This window comes from Capsicum annuum, chromosome 2 (genome assembly GCF_002878395.1).
Source record: "Capsicum annuum cultivar UCD-10X-F1 chromosome 2, UCD10Xv1.1, whole genome shotgun sequence".
Taxonomy (NCBI): domain Eukaryota; kingdom Viridiplantae; phylum Streptophyta; class Magnoliopsida; order Solanales; family Solanaceae; genus Capsicum; species Capsicum annuum.
In genome coordinates, this window is record NC_061112.1 from 25,758,970 (window position 1) to 25,777,459 (window position 18,490).

Below are 18,490 nucleotides of genomic sequence, written 5' to 3' on the forward strand. Positions count from 1 at the left end.
GAAAAGATAAATTGGCCCCTCGTGCTCTCAAATGTGTCTTCCTTGGTTACTCTCGAGTTCAAAAAGGGTATCGATGCTATTCACCTAATCTGGGTCGCTACCTTATGTCCGCTGATGTCACATTCTTTGAATCTCAACCTTTCTATACATCTTTTGATCATCTTAATATCTCTGAGGTTTTACCCAAACCTCCAGTATTACCCACACCAATCTTTGAGGAATCTATGGTTACTTCTCCATCTCCAGCTACAGTGCCACCACTTTTGACTCATCACTGCCGCCCACGTCCAGTATCAGTCCCAGATGATCCATGTCCTGCGTCTGACGCTTCCCCTACTGCGGACCTGCCTCTTCCTAGTCAATTAGTTGCACTTCAAAAAGGTATAAGATCCACTCGTAATGCTAACCCACATTATACTTTTTTGAGTTATCATCGTTTGTCATCACCCTATTATGCTTTTGTATCATCTTTGTCCTCTATTTCCATTCCTAAGACTATAGGTGAAGCACTTTCTCATTTAGGATGGAAACAGGCTATGATTGATGAGATGTCTGCTTTACATACGAATGGTACTTGGGAGCTTCTTTCCCTTCCTGCAGGTAAATCTACTGTTGGTTGTCGTTGGGTTTATATAGTCAAAGTTGGTCCAGATGGTCAGGTTAATCGGTTGAAAGTTCACCTTATTGCCAAAGGATATACACAGATATTTGGGCTTGATTATAGTGACACTTTCTCTCCCATGGCTAAAATAGCATCTGTCCATCTTTTTCTCTCTATGACTGTCGTTCGTCATTGGCCTCTTTATCAGTTGGACATTAAGAATGTTTTTCTGCATGGTGATCTTGAGGAAGAAATTTATATAGAGCAACCACCTGGTTTGTTGCTCAGGGGGAGTCTACTAGCCTTGTATGTCGATTGCGCAAGTCACTCTATGGTTTGAAACAATCTCCTCAAGCCTGGTTCTGAAAGTTTAGCATAGTTATTCAGGAGTTTGGCATGATTCGTAGTGGAGCTGATCATTCAGTGTTTTATCGCCATTCTAAACCAAATCTGTGTATTTATTTGGTGGTTTATGTTGACTGAACCGAACTAATTCGGTTCTTTGGTTCTTCGGTTCGGTACCTTATTTTTTTTTTCAGAAGTTCGGCAGTGTAAGGATCGCGGTTCTTCGATTTTTATTTAACTCATATTTGACCCAAAACTTTTCAAGACCAAGCTTTTAAAAGTCATTCCCAAACCCATGATCCCATATGAGATTTTTATTCCAGACCTAAATCTAATTTGCTAATTGTAATTCTTAATTTCCATGCAGCATATGCGGCCGCAAGCAGACTGCAGCGGGCCTTTTTCTTTCTTTGAAACATATCAAAGTATATGTAAAAGTAAAAAATTACAAGTATGTATGTAATGTGAAGTTTGCAGAATGTATAAAAAAAATTGTAAGAACATAGATTCTGTTATAAAAAGGAAAATACGCTTTACTGTTATGGTGTTCCTGGGCACTGCAAAATGGAGTCCTTCACACATTCTTGAATAGCTGGTACTTGAAGTTGTAGCTTGTACTATTTTAAGTTTATTAGTCTCTTATAGTTTGATCTGGTCTTCATTTTATTTTTCATTTGCACCGAACCAAACCGAACTGTTGTTGAAATAAACCAAACCAAACCGATTCGGTTCAGTGTTCGGTGCACACTTCCTCAAAACTGAAAACCAAAGAACCAAACCGAACACCCACCCAGAAAGATTGACCTCAAACCAGAAAATGTTTTGAAAGTTAAAAGAATCCCTCAGGGATACAGTAATTCTCTTTTTTCGGCTTCACAATAACGGAGTGTAGCATCAGCATATAGAAAATGGGTAAATATCATTTCTTCAGCTGCATGGCTGTCAATCTATAGGCCCTTTAACCATCCAAGAGTTTCTACCTTCTTGCGCATAGGGCTAAGAATTTTCTTCACTAAAGCGGAGAGGTAGGAAAATAAAGGATCACTCTACCTCACCTTCCAGACTTGAAACCATTTATCAATGTGGAGAATCTTAGATGCAGTATCTGATCCATTCAGTTCATTTTTCACCAAAATTCAAGTATTTCAGTACCATCCAGCAGATAAGAGCAGTTGACATGATCATATGCCTTCTCAAGATCTAACTTACAAAACACCCCTTTCTACTTATTCTTAAACAAAGAATCAACACTCTCGTTCTCTTCCATAGCAGCATAATAATCTATCTTACTTTGATAAATGCATTATGATTAGGTGAACACCCTCCCACCATGACCCTCTTCCAGCCTAGCCAGAGCTTTGTTTTACCCATCTTCCAACTTTCAAACACTCGTTCCAATTTTCAAAGCCTCTTTCAATAACCTTAGCTTCTTTTCAAGGCTTCTCCCTCGGCTACATAAGAGTTCCACCAATTATCCACTAGATCAGTTGTAAACACCTAATTTTTTTCCAAACCTAATGTTTTTAGGTTTTTTTTCGTCTTTTTAGTGTTCGATTTGTTTTTTTTAGGGTCTAAATTAGATATTTTAAGCTTATCTAATTTTTACTAAATATGTTTTAAAAATTTTGAAAACTACAAAAATAGAGTCACATTTTTAAATAAGTTTTTTTATTATTGTTTATTTATTTATTTATTTATTTATTTTTAGGAAAAAGAAAATTTGCTAAACTATATTTGTTTTCTTCTTTTAACTTTTAATAAATAATCTAGTGATATTAATACTCCGTAATCATGTTTTAAGACTAATTATTTAACGTGTATTTTATTGGTTTTAGATAAAAAATTTTATTTTTTTATTTATTTTTATTTTTATTTTATTTAAAACATTAATTTTAAAATAATAATAAAAAAAGAGAAAAGAGAAAAAAGAAAAAAGAAACCCTAAACTACTCCCCCACATACCCACTTTCACTCAACCTCTCTCCACTTCCTCCACATCCACACACACGACACACACACATCCACAAGTCCCTTACCCCAATCTCCAACTTCACTACAAACACACATAACACCATACACTCACAGTACTCCCTATATAAACACACACACGGGAGAAACCAAAAGAAGAAAAAAAATTAGAGATACTAGGAGGGAGGACATTACAGAAAAGGGAGATACACGGATAGTTAAAAAAAGGACACAGAAAGAGAGAACACAACATATAGCACGATTTAGAGAAAAAAAAAAAGAAACAGAAGAAGACAAACATTGAAAAATAACATTCTGTCAAAAAAAAAAAAAAACGAAAGAAAACAAAAAAGAAAAAAGAGGAAACGAAAGAAAAGAGACGCGAGTTGAGTTTGGGTTTGAGTTCGGGATCTCTGTTTGAATTTCCGGTAAAGACATCTTTACTTCTCTTTTAATTAATTCATTACACAGGTTTTATCCGATCCCGTATCTTTTATTTTATAAGTTTTTATTGTAACTAAACCATAAATAAAGTTGGTTTAAATAATTTCATATGTTATTTAGTATGTGTGATTGATTCATTACGTGAGTCTTTACTCTTATCTGAATGGTACGTTTAAATTATTAAATATTTATGCTTATACACTTAAGAGTTAATAATTAGTCGGAAGAATTATTTCATATTCAAATTGATTTTCAAACAAACAAAAAAAGTAAAAAAAAAAAAGCATGATAAAATTAATTGTTAAAGAAATATCATACTTTACTGTTTAAGCAAACATGTGATATAAACGAAGTCAAAGGTGGATTGTTTTATTCCAGTGTACTAATTCATGGTGTATATAATAGTTTGGATGAAATTATCCTATTGTTGCACAAGCAAATCCATGGCGTATATAATAGTTTGGATGAAATTATCCTATTGTTGCACAAGCACCTTTACTTTATTCTAATCAGTTGAATAATTCTTTTTCTTTATCTTTAATTTAAAAATATTACATAACATATTTGACTAAGGCTATGAAATTAATAAAATATTTTGATCCATGCATCCTGAATGTTGTTTCCTTCAATAAATGAGTTAAAAGTATTCATAAACATTCACATGTAAATTCCATACATAGCATTGTCCAGTATTTGAGTTTGAAATTTTCTCATGTTTGTTGTTTTGTTCTTACCATATAATAATCTATTTAAGTCTTAATTTGAGTTCATATCCCTTTCACTTATATTTATTTGTAATTTTCATACTTTGTCAAATCATTATTATTTATATACGCTAATGTTATCGTGGCTTAAAATTGATTTTATTACTATGAAAAAGAGCGAGACAAGATGAGACACAAGCACTACCTCCAAACTCATTATTAATAGGATTTTATAATTCGTAAAAGAATGAGTTAGGTTATTAATTTTTAGGAAATTAAAATTTTAATATATAAGTGATAGTTAACGATGAAGTTGGAAAGCCCTGCTACCGATCATTCGTTATAATAAAATTTAATAGATTATTTGAAGCCGTTTGAACCGGGTTGGGTAGATTCTAAACCTGTTAGGTGTTTATCTAGACTTGGAAAAATGAGACGATCCATAAAGGACTCAAAGGCATGAGAAATATATCCAAACCCGTGGCATGATCGGAAAGTACTGCTACCGACAAGCCACACATTAATATAATTAAATAATTTTAAATAAATAAAGCAGGATGTAAGTAACTTTTAGGTTAACAAATATTATGTATTCAAGAGATTAATTTAAGCCAGACGTAAGTCATTAAAGCAACATTGCTAGAACCACGGGACTCGAGGGGTGCCTAACACCTTCCCCTCGGTCAACAGAATTCCTTATCCGGATTTCTAGTTCAATAGGGATTCAATAAGGTGACTTGGAACACCCAAACTCAATTCCAAGTGACGACTCTGTAAATAAAATAATCCCTATTCTAAATGTCACTTTAATTGGAAAAGCCCATTTTCTCAAAAACCAACTCCTTAGCGGGGTTGGATGCGGTAAAAAATAGGGGTGTGACATCAGTGAAACCTCTATGTTCATGTGAGACTGGCTCATATCAAAAGTTAGCTCATGAGGGGAGAATTGCTCAAGACCATATAAGGAGACCAAGACCCTTTAATCCACCGATGTGGGACTCCAACAGTTCAAACCACCAATAGCAAAAGTTTCAATTAAAAAACTAAAAGCAGATGCAAAAAGATCCTTCATAGGACGGCAAAATCAAACAAAAAAAAAACATGAAAATAAGCTGCTGAAAAGAAATCTGAAGAAGAGATTAAATTAACAAAAATTGCAGGGCATAAAATTGAGCAACTAGCTTTGCTTCCCTGGGATTATCATGACTACACGTTAATATGGATTCACCAATTAGGGGAAATGCAAAAAAGATTACTCACTGGCTTGAAGGACGCTGATGATCCAGTTCATTGTATGGATCAATTACAAGTCCATTCACCCCATGTCTTAAAACTGCAGCTTTTGCAAGCGAGAGAACCCAGTCAATATTCGGCAGGCAATCATTCTCACACCTGTTCAATTATCCTACTTTTCTGGTTAGTGAAGAAAAGAGAGATTCAACAAATAAAAAAGAAATGGATGGCTTAAAAGTAAAGCTTCTTCATGAATATGAGATTCAACAAATAAAAAGAAAAAGACGCCTCAAGAAGTAAAAGCTTCTTCAGCACCATCCAATGTGATTAACTAAAATCCTATCTATGAAGATTTATGGAAGTTGAACAATATTAGCCCAAAATACTGGCATACAGTAATCTAATCGTAGTAGCAAGAAACCAACACATAGCTTATTCAAGGAATCACCAATGCCAGTAAATGGCTTTAGAAAAAGAGTTATCCAGAAACAATTTGTCATGGCAAATAAAGGAGAACCATGAATGCAAACAGAGAAATGACAAATATGATCCCCTCTAGGAGATAGATCTGGGGAGATGCTGGGCTGTCAAATGAATCAAAGAATTTCCTATAGAATATCTAGGTAAACTTGTCAAAGCAGGCATGGGAAAAAATTGAAGATTACATGGAAAAGACGATACCTTTCACAGGAAAGCGGTGTGATTCTCGTCAATAGTGTCCTTGACTCGCTACCAACCTTTCTTATGTCCTTGTTTCTTTTAGCGGCGAATGTGATATAAGATATCTAATCACTTCGTAAAATGGAATACGGTCTTGATGGATAAAGGGGAGGGGGTTTAGTAACTTGAAAGTACATAACAATAATTTACCCATGACATGGTTGTGGAGATGCACAAAAGCACAGCTTTTGGAGAACAGTGAAAAAAGGGAAAAGGGCATCTCACTGCACAAAGCATCCTGCATTAGCTGGGTCGGGGAAGGGCCTGACCTCAAGGGGTGTGATGTAGACAGTCTATAGTAATGCAAGTATTAATGGCTGCTTCCACAATTTTGGAGAAGAGTAATTAACCAAAATATGGAGATCAAAGTTGGAGGGATCCTGTCTACGCTTCTCATGGCGTAGGTTATGGAAAGCATATCGGTAGCTTTTGGCCCAGTTTTGAAGCTTACACAAAGGTCACGATTGGCAATGACAGGAACTCAGGATTTCAGCATGATGCTTGGATAGGATTCACCATTAAAGATAGGTATCAGGATCTTTATGGATTCACGAATAATGCAGGTTGCTTTGTCTCAAAATGCTGGAATCAAGCTCTTGGTTCATAAATTTTAGAAGAAATTGATTCTATTGGGAACTTCCCAGATTAGTCCTGTTAACAGATTTAGTGTGTGTGAGTACTATTGCAGAAGTTGACGATTGCATTATTTGCATCGACGGACAAGAGAGCAAAATGGGCTACTTTCTGTTAAATCATGCTAGATGGTGATCAACAAGCGTAACAGTCCAACATATTGGTCATAGAAGCAGTGGTGGAAATCGAAAACACCAAAGTTAGTTATTTTATGTGGTTGGCCACTCATGAAGCTTACCTCACCCATCGCAATCTGCACAAAATGGGAAGACAATTTGCAGGTGGTGCATTATGTGTAATAGAGAGGTGGAAAGCTACAGCCATTTCTTTTTGCATTTTCCCGTGACCAGCCAGATCTGGTCATCATTCTTCAACTTTTAGGTTACATTTTGTTATGCCATACTAAGTTAAAGAGCGATGAAACAACTGGGAACTCAAAGGAATCAATAAATGACTAAAGAAGATTTAGAATATAATACCTGTGCTCATGTTTGTTGGGTTATATGGAAGGAAAGGAATGACAAATGTTTTGAAGGGATAACAAATGCTGTGGAGAAACTTAAATACAAATGTATGTGGTTGCTGGCGTTTTGGTGTAATCTTCTATATGTAAAGGATGAACATAAAATTCTAGATTTTATAGAAACTTAACAGGAATAGGGGTGTTTCTTAAAATCAAGTAAAAGATTTCATTGATAATAACAATGCCAACTTAGCTGTATACAAGAGGTATACCAAAAAAGCGAAAGCTACAAAATATGGTTCTCTCCAAAAAGATACCAAATCCTCTATACAAATAGGATCTACATGGGTGCACCAAAGGAAAATAAAGGATCGGAGACAACTACTCAATTGAGCAAAGCTCTGCTCTGCCCCTTAAAAGCTCTCCCATTTCTCTATTTCCAAATGACCCATATTAAAACAAGAGTAGTAACATTGCAACCATTGTGAAGCCTTCTCCATGCTCCACTCTTCCAACCGAACCTCAACTCTTTCATGGAACTTGCCATTATCCAAGAAGTGCCTAACCATCTGGGGACACCCCTTATAACTTCGTGGCTAAATTGCAATGTAATAACAAAATAAAATGCAAGCACTCCTCCGCCTCCTTACAAAGGAAACACCAGCTCAAGCAAACAACCTTTCGTTTCCTAAGATTCTCAGCCGTCAAATCACCTCCCTAGTAGCTAACCACAAGGAGAAGCATTATCATAAATGTGCTCTTCTTCCGAATCGCGTTGCGCTTCACCCAATAAAAGCAATAACCCCTCGTTCACATCATTTTGTTGCGTGATCACAGTAAAGAAACATGAATTTTGGGCCGAACTCAGGGTCTCAACCCTAAAGAATAGCTCAGGAGGTGAGAATTACCAAGACCATTATTTTTATACGATATCTCAAGACCAAATAAAGAGACAACAGCCTGTACACCCAAATCAATATGGGACGTAGTACCCTGTCAGATGCCAGGTTGAATATCTATTGTGTGGACAACAAAAGTTAGGGCCCTAATATTGGGTAAACCCAGAAATAGCAATAGGTCGAGCTCACCTTTGTATATGACCGTTTGGTCATGTTTATGAATGAAAGTACTTTTACTTGATCAAAATAACAAAAAAAAAAAAGCAATGGGTCTAGCTCTTATATCATGTATAGAAAGTGCACCTTATGCCTGACTCAACCTCAATAGCTAGCTCACGAGCAGAGAGGTGCTCAATACGAAATAAGGAGACAATAGCCCATTTTCTCAACTGATGTGGGACACAAAAGATAAAAACAGATTCCTAATATCTCGAATACTACCTATGCAAGACTTTATTTAGAAAAAAGAATCCCCAACAACTATTTCATCAAAAAAGAATCCCTAATAACCAAATCATAACTAATTGGCATCCTTAATATGGATCAGCTATCAGTTGATCCAGGATTTGTCATTAAAACAAACATTGAAACATGGAGAGTACACTTAGAGAACATTGTAAATTCTAAATAGAAGTCAGTCAGATTGTTAGGCAAGCATCATGATTCATATTTCAGGAAACTACAACCATCACCTTATGAGGAAAAAAGTATCACCAAGCCATTGCTTTCCCTTTTCAAACTCCTGAACAGTCATCCGTTCAACAGATTCCCCGTATCTGCATTGCCAGTGATCAAAACATTAACAAACAAATTCTCAAAGAATAAAAGAAAATTGAACGCGTAAGTATGAGTAAGATATTTCTTTTGTGCAAAAGAAAGTCAGGTTCTGTTTAAAGGAAAAATTGAAAGAGAAGAGCAACAAAAGTTTTATAAGCAAATATAGTAGCAGAATATGACTATCCAAACTTCATGGACCAGCGGGCACAGAAGTTATAATGGGTCGATATACTAGTAAAATAAAAATAGGTTTTTTGTCCATCCTGCAAGCTATGCTCGCCAAGAATGAAGGCTTCAAACATGTGCCTACACATTGCCAGTGATCAAAACATTAACAAACAAATTCTCAAAGAATAAAAGAAAATTGAACGCGTAAGTATGAGTAAGATATTTCTTTTGTGCAAAAGAAAGTCAGGTTCTGTTTAAAGGAAAAATTGAAAGAGAAGAGCAACAAAAGTTTTATAAGCAAATATAGTAGCAGAATATGACTATCCAAACTTCATGGACCAGCGGGCACAGAAGTTATAATGGGTCGATATACTAGTAAAATAAAAATAGGTTTTTTGTCCATCCTGCAAGCTATGCTCGCCAAGAATGAAGGCTTCAAACATGTGCCTACACATTTGCAAGAATGGAAGCAATCAGTTTAGGACACCTAAATACTTCTATTTTTGAAACTGGTAGCTTTGGATTCCTCAGCATTAAGGGTTATGCTGGCCACCTCAAAAAAGATTTTACAATGAGAAAGGAAAAACAGAAATACTTACAGAAAGCCTATAAAATCTACTAGTCGGATCTCTTCTATATCCTGTTCTTTACACCAAAAATTTAAGGAAGTAACTACTTTCCACTTAATCTTTTGTATTTTACATTCTTTCCCTTCAGAAATTCTTTGATTTCTTTCCTTGCAGATGTTCCACCATATACATGCTGGAACTGTTTTCCACCACCTCTTCTGACTCTTACTGCCTCCCCTCTAGATCCAGCAGCTGAGAAGGTCTGCTGTGTGTTCAGGCATAGTCCAATTAATAATGGCTATGCTTGAGACTAATGCCCAGACCTGTGTTGTTACCTTACAGTGAAGGAACAAATGCTTGTTCGTCTCTAAAGCCTCTTTACACAGGAAGCACCTTGACGCTATGTTGATAACCTCTTCTGCATTGCTTCATGGGTCAGACGAGCTTTCCTGGCTAGCCAAGTAAAACACTTCACCTTGGTTGGTGTCACACTCTTCCAGATTGTTGTCCATGGGCCTCTACTTCTACCTGCAGATTCTAGTAGATCCCAGTTGTAGAATCTGCTTACTGTGAACTTCCCATCTTCGTGATGCCCCCATACTAGTATGTATGGTTCCAAGCTAGTACCAGAGAAAACCGCTATTTGATTCAGCAACTCCACCACCCACCAGCTATTTCCCAGTCGATAAGCAGTCCTCTAAAAACTATGTTCCAACCCTGTGAAGACCCCATCTCCTCTATCCTTCTGTTTGGATTGGAGCAAACTGAGAAAAGTCTGTTAGAATACAACAACAACAACAACAGACCCAATGTATTTCCACAAAGTGAGGTCTGGGGAGGGTAAAATGTACGCAATCCATACCACTACTTCCGAAGAGGTAGAGAGGTTGTTTCCGATAGACCCCCGGCTCAAGAATGAGAATAGTATACCAAGGCCGTAATGAAACAAGAGACATGGTGGATAAAACAAACAGAAATAAGAGATAAGAAATAATAACAATAAATATCAGAGAATTTCGAAATAAGAGAAAATACGAGCAATACGCAATAAATATAAGAAAATGGATACTCACCTAGTAGTGACATACTCTCACAATACCTAAGACACCCACCACACCCAAACTCTCCTAATCCCTAGCCACAACCCACACACTTACACTAGCCTTCTACCCTAATCCGCGACCTCCACACCTTCCTATCTAGGGTCATGTCCTCAATAAGCTGAAGCTGCTCCATGTCATGCCTAATCACCTCTCTCCAGTATTTCTTTGGCCTACCTCTACTCCTCCTGAATCCATCCAAAGCTAGCCTCTCACACCTCAGAACAGGGGCATCCGTGCTCCTCCTCATCACATGCCCAAATCATCTCAACCTGCCTTCTCGCATCTTGTCCTCCACCGAAACCACTCAGAATCCTACTTGGAAAGGGATTGTAATGCCAGTGTCGTAGTTGGAAAAGAAGACTAATGTAGTACCAATAAATAGGGTCTCATGTAATAATTTAGATGAGCAAGTCTGGTGAGAAACTTATTGGAAAGAAAACTCAACCCGACCGCCACCATGCGTCAATTTTTGGCCACTGTCAAGGCTGATTTGCGCCCTCATCTGTTCTGTAAGTATTGCGCAAAAACCAACACTACCATGACGTGCGAAACACACAAGCGAGTAAAACCCAGTGAGCCACTCTCAGTTCTGATGAGCCACGCGCCACCGGCAGTCTCAGATCTGCGTCAACACGCATATCACACGCAACTGTTTCCAGCCACTTTCTGGCAAGATTTTTTTTTTCACTAAGCTCACCTCTTTGTTGACCATATATTTATCCGGCAAACAAATCTGATTTTCAACTGACCACTTTTAGTTCAAATTCCAACAATATATTTTCAAATTTTTTGCTTTATGACTAAATCTAAACCCTTAATGAGGATATCAAAAAATCAAACCTCCCAGTCCATGAAGAATCGAAGAGGGGAGGTCATTTTGGAAGATCTCGACCAAGGTGTAGTTATTGTAAAAGGCTTGGACATACTCGTGACGTGTATTATTCTCATCATTAAGTATAGTTATTGTAAAGACTTGGACATACACGTGGAATATGCTATTCTTTGCATGCTCGACCACCTAAAAATGCTCATGTTGCTCAGTCTAACGCCACAGGTAATCAATGGGTGTATTTGACTGAAAAGGAATATAATGAGTATCTTCAGTATCGAGAAAGTAAGCAAAAATCTCTACCAGTAGCTTCAATTGCACAATCTCCTACCTTTGGATCATGGGGTGTGGACTCTGGTACTTTGATCATATTTCTGGTGATAAATCACTTCTATCAAATATTGTTTATCCATAGTCTCTTCCAACTATCACTATTTATATATTTATTTGGTGGTTTATGTTGATGATATCATTATTACTGACAATGATCAAGATGGTATCATTAGTTTGAAGCAACACCTCTTTCAACATTTCCAGACTAAAGGCCTCAGCATACTAAAGTACTTTTAGGTATTCAAGTTGCTTAGTCCAGATCAGATATTGTTATTTCGTAATGCAAGTATGCCTTAGACATTCTTGAGGAGACAGGAATAATGGGATGTAAACCTATTGACACTCCTATGGATCCGAATATGTGATACTCCATATCATTAAATAATGAGTATTACAGTTACAAAGAAAAACAAAATAAAAAGAAAGAGAAACAATGGGCTAAAGCCCATTTAACTTCAAGACAAAAAAAGAAAAGGAAACAATTAGGCCTTAGCCCATTATACGTGAATGAGGACATCATAACTGACTTAAGTCAATTAGTGACTTCTGCCCAGCCTTGCGAAAGGAAAACAAAAAGTTTTCAACTAGCCAATTCTTTTAACAAAAAAAGTAGCAAGGTTTCAATTTTTTTGGCATTTTTCTAGAGGAGCACGAAGATGAACCAACTATTGATAAGATAATTACAGAGAAGTAGGAAAAGAAGGTAAATTTCTTAACTTGGTCCACAAATTTAACTCGTATAATTCATGGGTATAGATTTGGGGTTGAGAGTTTAAGAATCAAGGGTTAAAGGTGATAGAGAAATCTTTAAATCCTCATGAACGCAACAAGAATATTAAGCGATAGGATTGTAATTTTTATATTTTCAGCTTAACCAAAAAATAAAATTTTGGGCAGTAAGGTTATTTTAGTGTATGATCGTGTGAAAGTAAACTATGAGATTGTTTTCTTGGACTGAAACACAAATTTAGTATAAATTGACAATTGAGAGCCAATAAGAAAATTTCTAAAGTTGAGTAGTCTAAAGTGGTTATGTTTTAGCGTAAACGAAGAAATTAACACGAGACTGATATGATATGATTATAGATTGATTGAAGAAAGCCGTACGATAAGGTGACAAGTTCGGTATTTCGACAAGTGTACTGTGAGTAGTAACCGTACCATAATTTGTGTTATCACAAATTGCATTGTCTATACATGATTTTTCTGAATGATATTACTAAATGCTTTAAAATTGCATGTAGGACAAGTTCTTTACTTATATGATACTGAAATGGTTATTTGAGATGTTTTCACGATTAGAAGACATATTTACCATTATTTGTGATATGATTACAGTTATTGTGAAGGTTTTCACTTGTGAAATAAGTATTTGACATGTGTTCTATACAAGTTTATATGCAATATAATTTGATATGAACTTCAATGTCTAGTACTATTTTGAAAATGTTTTCATCAAGAACCTATTGTCTAAGAAGAAAGTTTAAAAAGGTGTAGACTTTGATTTGCATCCCTAGCTAACGGCGGGTTCGTTAGACTGGTACACCTTGTATTTACAAGATTATTGTTACAGTCCTCGCTAGTGGGAAGGTCGAACTAGCATACTGTTACTAATCTCCCTCAAGTAAGGACCTCCTGATATGATATTCGACTCCTTCACAAGGGCTCCATTGTTATTGGCTATTTCTTGAAAGTAAAATATCACACTGATTACATGATTCATTCTTGGAAACCTCCCAAACGATAAGACTTGATGTGATAGTATTTGTTGGATTTATCAAATTGTTAAATTGATTTCTTATATGATGGTTATCACTTTCTAAAAAAGCATTATTTCATGAAATTTTTTTATTTTCATATTAACCAGTTTTATGACTTGCCCCATTAAAACGATTGTGGTTAAGTGTTATTACTCACCGAGTCAATGTCTCACTCCTCGCTATTTTTACCAAAGAACGCAGGTGATGGTAGGGATTTCATTAGCTAGAGCCTACGAGTTGGCATATTCCTGGTGAGTCACGCATTTGTTCGCGTGGGTTAAGACTTATTTATTTGTTTGGTCTTTTTGAAAACTGTCAGAGTAGCTCCTTAGTCATTTCCTCTAATAGAGTCGTGAGTATCCATCTATTTTTACGGACTTGTGGAGTATTTGACTTCTCATATTTGGGAAATAGATTTTGTATTGTTATTTTGTGGTGAATAGGTTGATGATACTGGTGAATGGTTTTGGTGATATTGGTTGTTGTATTGTTGAATTAAGATAGGAAAATTTTTGATAGGCCCACAAACAGAGGAAACTCTGCCCAGTTTTCTGTAGAATATTGACGAGCCTTGCTTTGGAGTTCTAACCTCTTTAGCGTCGGTCATGGTCCTAATTTGGGAGGTGATAGAATACTAAAATCCCTCCAGGATAGAGGAGCCACTCAATGATCCTGGAAGATATAAGCGTCTAGTAAGTTGAATTATCCCATAGAGACCGAACCTAACATTTCCTATTCTGTGAGTGTTGTAAGTCAGTTTATGGATTCTCCCTCTGATCGTCATTATGATACAGTTGTTCGCGTTGTGCGATATATTACATTAGCTCTAGGGAAAGGACTACTCTTCGAGGATCGAGGTCATGAGCAGATCATTGGATATACAGACGTTGATTGGGCAGGATCAACTTGTGATACACGTTTTGCATCCGGATATTGTGTTTTAATAGGAGGTAATTTGGTGTCTTGGAAGAAAAAGAAATAAAGTGTGGTTTCTCGATCTACTGCAGAAGCAGAATATCAAGCAATGGCGGTAGTCAATTTTGCGCTAGTTTGGATAAAACAATTGCTGAGAACATTAAAATTTGGAGAAATCAGTGAAATGGAACTTGTGTGTAATAACCCAGCAACTCTTCATATCACATCAAATCCGATATTTCACAAGAGGACAAAGTACATTGAGATTGATTGTCACTTTGTGAGAGAGAAGATACTTTCCAGAGATATTGTTACAAAATTTTGTGAAATCGAGTGATCAGCTTGCAGATATTTTCACAACATCCCTTACTTCCTCATATTAATTACAATTGTAACAAGTTCGGTACATATGACTTGTATGCACCAGATTGAGGGGAAGAGTTAGAATATGAGTCGACATAGTAGTCTAATGTAGTTTCTATAAATAGGGTCTCAATGTAATAATTTAGACACAACAATTCAATAATATTTTTCTCCTATACAACAAATCTTAAAGGGAACAGATCCTTTTAAGATTTGCCCACTCCAGTCATCCAACCAAAACCTAGTTTGATTACCTCTGCCCACCGGAAGACTGCTACTCTTGAGGTCCTTCCAGTAGTTCCTGATGGTCCTCCACATTTCAACACCTATTGTATCTGTGACTACATTAGTGCACCAGTGCCCCTCTTGACCATTTTTTTTTGTGATAACCGTGGTATCCAGACCAGCTTTCGCGCACCTCGACTAAATCTACGGGATACCTGCCACGACCCTCTTCACCATATTTGTGATGTATTACCTCCTTCCACAAAGCATGGTCCTATTGTGTATACGTCCAAAGCTATTTTTGAAAGCAAACTAAATACCTCAAATACAAACATTGCACGCACCAATTGTGTCATTATGAATTACAAAACTTTACTAATTTAATCCTAAACATACAGAGAATGCTTGTAATAGGTCAACACTAGATACTCGCCAACATAGTGGCTCAAGTAAACAGTGCTAGTTATGAAGTTACATGCACAAATATTTTTGAACATGGAAATTAAATGCACATATATTCTCATCCATAATTCAAAAAAGTAACACAACAACGCAATTATAGTAGGTTTTGCCCATTGCGACACTAAAGATTGTAATGGTGGTATTATTTTCTACAGGGGACTTATCCCCTCTTTTTGTGGATAGGTTCTACCATGCAGTTACCCTTTCAATAGCCACTGATATTGTCATCTTTTGTCGCTTGAGGGGCCGTTATAATTCACTCAACTGAGAGTCATGAAGTCTCTTGCAGGAGAATTCAATCAGAAACAAGTTGTTCTAACCAATCCCATTTTGAAGATGAACTTCTCGTTCTAAGAGGTTGTTTAGTTTGAAATAATTTGTTTGGTTCCCTAAAATATTTAATTTGCTATCAAGTATAACATGTCAGGATAAATTTACATAGTAATCATTTCAAGCCCTATCTTCTAACTAATGATATTTGGGGTAAATCCAATTGCATGAACTATTTCTCATGGTGAAAATGATAATTAACTACCCATCTCTTTTATTTCAAGTAATCATGAACTCAATATCACTAGACCAAGATGGTATTATGATTATATAGGTTAGAAAATACAAAATCCATTATGAGTCCAAAGGACTAGCTATCTATCAAAACATGTGGATAAATCAATTTTACACAAAAAATATTTTTTTTTACAGGTAAATAGTGTTATTAATAATGGAAAAACCTTCTGAATACAAGCAATACACCAACAAGTAGAGAATCTACAACATAATTCTTTACGAACAACAACCAGTGTTCTTACAACCAGGAATGTTACAACCAGGAATGTCACAGATGCACAAAAGTTAACTAGAAATGAGATGTTATTCCTCAAATATACAAAGTCCATTTCACATGAAGAATACAAACGCAACAAGAGAGAACTCTTGTCACATGTAGTCTGACTCTTGCTCTTTAAAAACGTACCCTTATTTCTTTTTCTTCTAAATGAACAAAAGATGTAAAATGAGGTACTCTTCCATCTTTGTTTCCTTCCATTGTATTTTACTTTTCAGTATTGGTAACCAAGGATATAAAACAACATGAGAATTTCATGCTTTCTCTAAATATACATAGCATTTTCATTCTTTGTTTACTCAAAGCTTTTTATAAAATTAATGCCCTGAATGATACTATAATCTATTAAACAATTTAGAGTACAAATATGCAACTTATTACCATCTCCGTTTTCACAATGCTACCAAATATGTAACTTAAAATGCGTAATGCATCAAGTATATTGCTAGGCATCTTGCCTACATTAGCAATAGTAAAAGGAAAATGACAGATTTAATAAGTGTAGGATGTTTCCTACTTGCCTCACATCAAAGAAAGGTTTTTTCATGTGCTTCTCCAAAAGTTTCCTAGCATGCTCCCGTACCTACAGACCAATAAAACAGACAGAAAGTAAGAAAAACCACGCAAAATGAGCAAAGACAAATGGGCAGGGTGAAAGCACTGAAGGATAAACTGTTCCTTACAGTGGCAGAAAAGAAAAAATGGAACGCCCTAATTTTATGAGACAAATCTTTAGTCAAAGGTGAAGCCAAACTGTTAAATAGCTGTCTGAAAGATTTTAAAAGCTCAAATTTATTATTGAAGAAAAGACGAGATTGCAGGCTATTAAAGAACTCTAGCAAATGACTGGGGAACTGTTGTAACTGCAGTTGACCTTCGAGGCATTTAACGTGGCAACATCATAAAATAAGCATTATTATTGGTCCAAAACATGATTATATAAGTTGAAACATTATTTTAACTATATTTAATCTTTTTCCATTAGAACTCTCGATGTAGTATTTACTGGTTTTGACAGTGGGAGGTGACTCAGAGCACTTCCCAGTTGTGACGGGGTTGCACCAGGGATCAGCTCTAAGCCCATTTTTATCTACCTAGGTATTGATGAATTGACATGACACATCCAAGGTGAAGTGTCGTGGCATATGTTATTTGTGGATGACATAGTTCAGATTTAAGAGACTTGCAGAGGAACTAACGCTGAGCTGGAGAGGTTAACCATGTTTGCTGGTGGCATTCCAAATGTTGACATAGTGTTGGTTGAAAGACTAAAGAAGGTGATTGATAAGTTGATCAGTACTCACCGGATAGCTTCCATAAATTGAAGACAAATTATGGATGTTGCTTTGATAGCAACTGAGTGTTGACACTAGAACAAAGGGTATGGAGTCTAGTATAATGTTCAAATTGGGTATTGAGAAGGCTTATATCCACCTCAATTGGAATTTCCGACTTGGTGATCTCAAACAAATGGGATTTGGCAACAAATGGTTGAAATGGATGGATGGAATTATGCATAAAAACAACACGGTTCTTCAATTCTGGTTAATGGAGAACCAATTGGTTTTTATCCAGCAAAAGGAGGATTCAGACAGGGTGATCCCTGCCACCCTTTCTATTTATCATGGCCATGGAGGGTTTAATAGCATGATGAAGATTGCCACCCAGAAGAAATGGTTACAAGGCTTTACAAATGGAAACCGGGTAGATGAGACACTGGAAATCTATTATCTACTGTGAGTAGATGATGCAGTAGTCTTCTGTGATGCTAATCCTGAGAAAATCAGTTACCTAAGGATGTTGGTAATCATTTTTGAAGCTACATTAGGACTGAAAGTAAACCGGAGGAAAAGCAACATATTTCCTATTAAGGACGTTACACAGATTGCTCTTTCAAATCCAATTTTGACCTGCAGTAATGTAATCGGAATTTCATCTCCTAAATTCTTTTTTTATGAAAGCAAGAGGTGGAAAGTTTAGTTAGAAATTCTGGATTATTCCATTTCAGGAGTTGGCAAACATTTTGGGGGTGTGGGTGGAAAGTTGCCTACTGTATATCATGGGATGAGCTTGTGTTCAAAACACAAGGCACTTGAGATCTGGGATGGCATCATAGAGAAGACAGAAAAAAG

The 18,490-nt window shown here is 36.2% G+C and overlaps 1 protein-coding gene across 1 annotated transcript in view; it reads right to left on the reverse strand.

Annotated features, from left to right (window-relative positions):
- Positions 1–18,490, reverse strand: part of LOC107858471 (twinkle homolog protein, chloroplastic/mitochondrial) — a 65,680-nt gene that overhangs the window by 8,457 nt on the left and 38,733 nt on the right. The window contains exons 15-17 of the mRNA XM_016703136.2: positions 16,880–16,941; positions 8,703–8,786; positions 5,323–5,454 (exon numbers count right to left, since the gene is read on the reverse strand). Of these exons, the coding sequence (XP_016558622.1) occupies positions 5,323–5,454; positions 8,703–8,786; positions 16,880–16,941 (278 nt within the window). The remainder of the gene's footprint in view (positions 1–5,322; positions 5,455–8,702; positions 8,787–16,879; positions 16,942–18,490) is intronic.